This window comes from Uranotaenia lowii, chromosome 3 (genome assembly GCF_029784155.1).
Source record: "Uranotaenia lowii strain MFRU-FL chromosome 3, ASM2978415v1, whole genome shotgun sequence".
Lineage (NCBI taxonomy): Eukaryota > Metazoa > Arthropoda > Insecta > Diptera > Culicidae > Uranotaenia > Uranotaenia lowii.
The window spans coordinates 22124464-22132408 of NC_073693.1; the positions used below are offsets into that span (position 1 = coordinate 22124464).

The 7945-nt window shown below is 35.4% G+C and overlaps 1 protein-coding gene across 1 annotated transcript; it reads right to left on the reverse strand.

Moving 5' to 3' along the window:
* LOC129750623 (Bardet-Biedl syndrome 1 protein homolog) lies at positions 1-2815 on the reverse strand. The gene is made up of 4 exons (XM_055745617.1): positions 2637-2815; positions 2006-2274; positions 481-1943; positions 1-150 (listed from the first exon to the last, which is right to left on the reverse strand). The coding sequence occupies exons 1-4, from the start codon at positions 2645-2647 to the stop codon at positions 82-84; spliced, it is 1812 nt and encodes a 603-aa protein (XP_055601592.1). The 5' UTR covers positions 2648-2815; the 3' UTR covers positions 1-81.
* Positions 2816-7945: the final 5130 nt, after the last annotated feature.

Below are 7945 nucleotides of genomic sequence, written 5' to 3' on the forward strand. Positions count from 1 at the left end.
TTGTTGCTTCTTATCATAAAACTTGTCCTTACTTGATAAATGATAAAATAAACTTCATACCAAAAATCATTTTTCCCAGCATTAAAACGAGTTCAGTATCTGTGGCTCCGATTGTGGCATGATAACGGTCGATGCTATCAACGGCTTTGACTGAAACGAAAAAGAGATAAACTTGTTACAAGCGTCTGCATACATTTAGGCGTTTTTCTGGGCCGTAACGTCTCTGTAACAGCAAGGTGAAACGTTTGATGGCAGCATGGTTTCGGAATATAAACGAATGATTTTCAATCTGAGATATATCCGAATTTAAATTGGGGATTGAGAATTTGAGATTCAAAATTCAGAAAACAGAATTTGGAATCGAAAATTAAGAATTCCTTTTTCAAAATTAAAATTCAGAGCTGAGAATGCAATGCGCAACTCAAAATTAAGATTTTGGTCTTCCAGACCATACAAAGGTGGAAAAAAATCAGAACTTACATGACCGGTTTTAAAAATGATAACTCGCACGAAGGAGTTTTCCGGTGTCAAATCAGCCGGTGCCAGCCCATCACCCGGATCCATAACAGCCGTTATCTTGAAGTCCAGCTTCAGCGGAGCTCCCGGAACCAACATCGGCAGCTGCAAGTAAGGCCTCTCAGCCGTATAATGTCGATGGTCCGCTTGGATCAGGACATTCAATCCGGTTGCTTCCTTCCGAGCGGAAATGTTTTCCAAAACTATAAACAGCTTAAAGACGGGTCCCAGGCCTAAAACTTCAGCGGCCATTTTAATCGGAGCCAAGCCGATATCGCCGGACATGTTGCTATCGGCTGAATTTATGACATCAACTGTGGCCCGGGCAGCCGTTAATCTCATCCGCCACAGTTCCGACTGAAAGGAACTATGAATGGCGGCTGCATTTTCCTTCTCCCGGACGGTTTGTTCAACAAAAATTTTCGTTTTCTTCGGAATCTGCAGACTACCTGAGGCTTCCTCGGTGGCCGTTTTGATGTCGTAGATGTTTTCAGTAACGGCGAATTCGGCCGTCCTCTTGAGGATCTTTACGATCAGTGAACCATCGGAAGTGACCAGGATCAGCACGTGCTCCTCTTGGCCGAGACGTCCAAACGTCACGGCCGATACGGTTTCCGGAGCGTAGAATTGATCGACCAGCTTCTTCTGACAGTAAAACTGAACGAGTCCTCCGCGCAGAGCTACGCAAACAAGATTGATCCCCAGATGGGGCAAACATACCGGGGTCATGCAAACGGCCGATTGAGGTAGGGTCACGGACCACAGTTGCTTGCCCTTTTTCGAGTAGCAGAGAAGCTGATTGCTCATACAAACCACCACTATGGTCTGATCGATCGGCAGCAACGCCAAACCGGCCGCCGGATGTTCCAGTTTGACAATGTGCTGACCAACCAGCCAACCTTTTCGGAGCAGACAGAGCGATCCCTCCCGGGTTGCGATCACCACCCGGAAGTCGATATCGTACTGACCGCTGGCCGAGATGATACTTGGGGTTCCCTGGAATGAGCAAACTCGGGCCTGATGCAGCAACACGAAGGCCTGAGTGTCCAGGATCATGACATCACCGGATTCGGCGGCCAGAATCAAACATGAAGCCGACTTGGTTTCGTTTGTAGTTTTCTTGATTGAGGTCATGGCCGTGATGACAGGAAATCGTTCCAACTGCGGATCCGAGTGTTCCACTATGAAGGACGCTCTCTCGTGCTCCGGAAGTGCCAACAATTCCTGGGACAGTTCCGTCATTTGATTCAAATTCAACGTACGTAAATTGTCGATATATTTATCGATATTTTCCGGACGCTCGACGGACAACTTTTTCCAGGCGTCGACTTCGACCACATCGATCGGTAAACTTGGTATCGAGTACTTGTAGTAAGGTTTCATGTTCCGGTAGAAAAGGATTGCCGATTCCACTGCCACTGCAATAACTGAAATAATAAAAAAAATTACAAATAAAAATTTAAAAACAAAAAATTATTCAAAATCTAACTGGGAATCCTCGGTTCCTGTTCATTTATATACAAGCTCTCAACGGCGGACGGGATCCCGGGAAGGTTCTGTTCGCTGGTTAGATTGGTGCCCTTGTACACCTTGAGCTTGGGTTTGGAATCGAAATCGAAGAGGGGTACATCGACGATAATGAGCTGATAGTAGTTGTCATTCTTCAGGTCACACAGGGACATGCAGGCCGGCAAAGTGTGTAGGGCGGCCGTTCCATCGCACTGGGCGTCCAGCCACTTTTCTGCGGCCTTAGTTTTGCTGAAGAAAAAAAAAAACAATGTAGTGAGAACACTTATAACTAAAAAAAATCAAATTGGAGAAAATTATCAATATAAAAAATGTCTAATTTGTCATGCTTGTTAAAATAATCAAATTTTCAAAGCAATTTTCCCAACAATTCAGTTTTCCAAAATTTGCAGAAAATTTCTCAAATAATCAAATTATTTCTGAAAACTTGCTTGTTCTGCAAGATGATTGAAAGTACTCATCTGAACTTGAACTAAAAATAAGTTCTGAGTGGAAATCCACCAGCAAAATCTTGTTTTTCAAAATATCATTCACTTCCAAAATATTTTTGGATTGAAAATGTGGCAACGATAGATTTTCAAATTGTGGCTCACCTCAAAAACATTTCCCACGTTGCGATGTCCACAATAAGAGCAAATTACAGATGTTGTTCACCTTTCCGTAGATGTTTTCGTTGAAAATGTTGAAAAAATAGATAGGTTTATAATAAATCAGCTATAAAACTTATTGAAAATTGATAAAATGTTTAAAGTTTTCGTTGTTTATCGTCAATGTTTTTCACCCCAAATAGCTTTCGTATTGTGTTTTGGGAGCATTTGTAGCCCTTGGTAACGGGAGAGTGCACCCTACTGTTGAATTTTGTGTTGCCCTTTTTCATTCCGCCTTCAAAAGGACCCGAATGGTAGGGTAAAACTGTGCAAGACGCACCAGCTAAGCATAATTGCTATTTACAGCGATACCAATCATTTAAGAACCAAATTGAAAGTTGAAGGCGATTCAAGGATGAAATTTACGTATTATCGAAAAGAAAAAATATGATAAAAACACGATTTTGACTATATTTTTGTAAAAAAACTAAAACAGCCAGAAAACAAACCGCGGGGTAGAACGCCAAAACTAGTGGACAGAACGCACCAAACAGGAAGGGTGGTAAGAAATAGAACAATGATTATGCGGAATGTAATTATTGAAACACTAAATGTTTAATTACATGTTCATCGTATTTTTGTAAACTATCATTTTTTGGCTAAAAATCTTTTAGTATTGCTAAACTCATCGAAAATTTCGCTTTTCAAAATACACTTTGTTATATCCTTATAGATAAAACGCCTTCAAGTAGGCAACGAAATTCAGTTTTTTTGACTGATATAGTGATATCGCGGCAAACATGGCGGCCGATAATTTTTTCGAGTCGAATATTGGTGCACCGTTTTAACTCGAACAAGGACAAAATATGTTATAACTATGCATTGTTATCGTGATTTGGGAGTCAGCAAATAAAAAGAATGGCATTTTCTTTTGATATTCGGGTTTTGTCAAAAGTTAACAGCATTCAAAATTTGAGCGTAAAACACGTGGTATTGTGGGCATTCTGCCCCAATTTTCATATGATTGGTTTTTGATAAAATTTGTTGGAAGTTAATAAAATACAACAAAATATTTATAGTCTACCGAAAATGCACATGAGTGGTGAAACGATAAGCTGAAGTTTGATCAAATTGCGCAAGATGTTTTACCATAAAACCTTATATGTTACTCATAAAAAATTACAAGTTTCACGCTGATTCCATTAATTCCTCTGTTTCTAAGAACTAAAGAAGATTTTGTGAGCTTTCCATCTATTGAATAATGAAAAAGCTTGTTTGCTACAATAAAAATGAAGAAAAACATCATTCGAAGCCGTAGGTTAGTGTATATTTGAGAAAGAATGGCATGGGCCATCTTACCCCGCTGGTGCGTCTTGTACAGTTTTCCCCTACCTGTTGCATTGCCGTTTTATTTTTGTTTTGTAGTCGACATTCCCTCACAAGGTTGGGAAAGGGGTGGATGCGCAAAAGCAATTGCGCAATCAGAATAACTATAAACAGTTATTTGAATGAAGGTTTCGACGTTTGATTAGTTATTGAGGTCCATTTACATAAGTTAACACGATTTTGTCCTGTTTTTTAAATTGCCGTAATATCCTGGAACGGAAAAACAGCTCGAGAAAACGAGCTTTTCAAATGTTCTGATATTTTCAGGGAGTTATGACATCAAGCGATCTGAAAAAGGTTTCGATTCCAGATTCATGGAGAATTCAGAAATAGTTGAACATGATCGGACATTTTTGGTTTTTATTATAAACTAGATGACCCGGCAAACTTTGTTTCCTGATATTTAAGGACTTTTCCTTAGTCCATAAAAAGATGAAAATAAGTATTGTAGGATATTTTTATATCAGAAATATATCCAAAATTTTAGTTCGTTATTCGAATTTCAATATTATTGGTTCATTCGAGAAACCGATGAGGGAATGAATGCATGATATTATTCTTAAATTTATATTCCAAACTGTGTGACACACACGCTTACTTTTGGTAAGCGAACTTATTTTCTCGCTGAATTTTCAGTGAGCTAGCGTATAATAAAGTTCCGTTTATTTTCATTTATGCTAACTAAAGAACGCCTTATTAATCAAGTTTCAATTTAGTTTCGTCATCATTCCTATTCAAAAACTTTTATCCTACTAGATGTTTAAAAAAAATTGAGGGTTGATTTCAAGAGAAAATGGATCATATTTTTTCTGGAATTATTTTAAATAGAGTAGTCTTTTCCGTCGATTTGTTTTACTCTTGCATTTAAAAACATTGAAGTTTTCTTTAAGCATGGCCGTCGGGAAGAAATATATAAAAAATGGAAGAATAATGAACATTAAATTAATTTTTTTAATATTATTCAAAATATCTTTTCTCTTGATTTTTTACTAAGTACACTAATCATATCTTATCGTGAATTGACAACTGAATAAGAGCGACAGATATTTTACAGTGCAGAAGAAGCCGCAACCTTTCTAATCAATATAATTTTTGAAAATGTCTTCGAGTTTGTGTTCATTATCTGTTTTCAATTTTAAGTGAGACATTGTCAATTTGCACAATGTATGAAAAACACGATGAAAATTTAAGTGAAGTATCCAGTTCCGAATAAAATAAGGGGTTTGTTTTGTTTACATTCATTATTTTCATTTTTATTTTATTTTTTTGATAATTTTTTTCTAAGCATTTGGAAGCTTGAATAAAAGCAAATCAATTTTAAAAATTTGGAATAGATTCAAATCAATAAAATACCATTTAAATTTTTAGTTTAGTTATAAAATTTAATCTAAACAATCTAAATTGTTTAAATTTATTTCTAACGTTTATTGTTATTTTAATTTAATATTCTGAATCTGGATATATGTATCTGGAATTTCAGTTTTCTAACGTTGATTGAAAAGCTGGATTTTTGTTTACCTTGATCTTTTTTTTGTAGTTAATCCAATTCAAGTGTTTATGTTCTTAAATTCCCATGTGCTTGATAAATTGTTTCTTAGATCTTCTATCTGGTACGAAACTATCTACTATAACATATCTACTTAAACGCGTGCTTTCGAAGTTTGAGTTTTGCTACAAAATTTTGTTACAAAATGTTCCTAAAATAACCTTTTCTGTGACATGTTAACCGCATCACTCAGTATCAGGGCCGGATTAAGCCATCTGGAGGCCCGGGGCAATTTTTCTCGGGGGCCCCTATGTTTCATTTTTTTTTTCAAATGCTACCTCAGACAAACCTTTTAAACGTGTAAAATAACTGTAGATAAGTTCAGTATACTGTCTGTTTCTGATTTCTGGATTCTGGTCTAGTTTCTGGTATCTTCAAATAAAAATTGTTAATTAATCACGTGCAAACATTGTGGAAGGAAAGAGTTTTGAAATTTCTTAAAAATGAAAGCTCTGATTTGAGCCGCAAAATGCAAAGTTTTATTCTCAATATTTTAATACTCTTATCACCAACTAAAACTCTCTGACTTGGAAAAATTACCGGATTGATATTTTAAATGTTTTTCATTTCATTACTGCGGTTTTTGCTTCATCGAGAAATATTCACCTAATGACAATTGGGAAGTATCATGAAGATTTGAAACATAGAATACAAAATTGAAAAAAAATACACAAAATAATTAAATTAAAATTTCATACAGATACAGATATCCCAGCTTACATTTTTGTATTTATATTTATCAACAAACTTTTTTATAACTACGTTTCATAAACATTATAGAATCATCGTATAAAACTCGAAAAAACAGCATTTACCTACCAAAGTGGAGGCAATACACATAAATATTTTTAACTTCTGGCCAGATCCAAGGTTGCCGAAATAAATTCAGTGTTTTTGAGAAAAATAATTCTGACTTTCTGTGATTTTACCCAAAAATTCTGTGATGGATTTCTGTGATGCTATTTCCTTGAATTTCATGGAAAATTCATGATAAATTGGGTCTTTTACACATTTTTGTTGGGCAAAATCAATTACCATTACCAATCTTTTCATACCTTTCTAATTCAAAGTAAGAAATCAAAATTTTAAACTGTTCAAGAAAATTGTGATTCCGGAAATCCATTCAAAATTTAAAGATTCTGTGAAATCTGTGAAAATATCAAAATTCTGTGTTCTGTGACACAGATTCTGTGATGAAAGTTTGATCAAAATTCTGTGAAAATACAGATTTTTCTGTGATTTCGGCAACCTTGGCCAGATCCCTGCAACGATATAGGATTTGTCTATGTATCGTGTGACTAACATCTATTTGCAAAGTGTTAGGGAATCTCGTTTTTAAGTTTTTTTCCCTCAGATTTAAGCTTTTTTTGCCTTGCGCGCATAGGATAAGAGAGCTCAAATCTGAAGAAAAAGCTTAAATCTGAGGAAAAAAGCTTAAATCTGAAAAATGTGCTGTACATGGATTGTATATCGTTGCCGGGACTTGCTTCTGGCTTAAGCAATTAAAATTATACAAATTGAACAATATTCAACATCTTATTCGTACATTCTCACATACTATCATGTAAGAGAGCACAAGTTTTGCTCTCATTGCCAGCGACAATACTTGTTGCTTCTCTCATTGGGCATTATCACAGAGAGAACAACCTTTTTTCACTTAAATCCTGAGCAGGAGAACAAATTTGCAAACATGGCGGACTTTTTATCATAATCAGATTTATACAGATTTTAGGTTACTATTTCTACGATCGTTTGAGTATTTGTTAGGAATTGCGATTCCAATAAACATTGTTAACGATTTGAGCTATCACTTCTAAAGCTATTTCATGCTTTCTGGGATAAGAGTTTAAGGATTCAAAACTTATAATCGGATTCTTTTAAGAACCAAAATTCAGTGTCTCAAATCTTAATCATTTTTTCTAAAGGAGGTAATGAGAAACAAAATACGAATTAAATTAAAAAAGGAGATTCAAAGCCACAATCAGATCCAAAGCAGAAATTGCACCAAATGTGAATTTCACTTTTATAACTTTTAAACATAAAAAAAATCTTTTTCATGAGATGTTAATAAATATGATTCTCATCAGAAAAACATAAATTTTTATAAAAGTGTTATCCTAAATGTGACAAAAATTTCATTCGATACCCTCAAAGCTATTAGAGGGTATACATAAGTGCAAAAATGATCGATGGAAAAAATTCATAGCAGAGATTAAATGTTAAATGTTTAAGAATCAGTGAAAAAAGTCAGATAAGGAATCCAAATGATTTTAGTACCTTAAACAAAGATCCTGAGTTCTCAAAATTCAGAAAAAAAACTATGAAACTGAACTTCAATAACTGAAGAAACAACACAAGACTATCATTTTCGAAATCTTGAAAT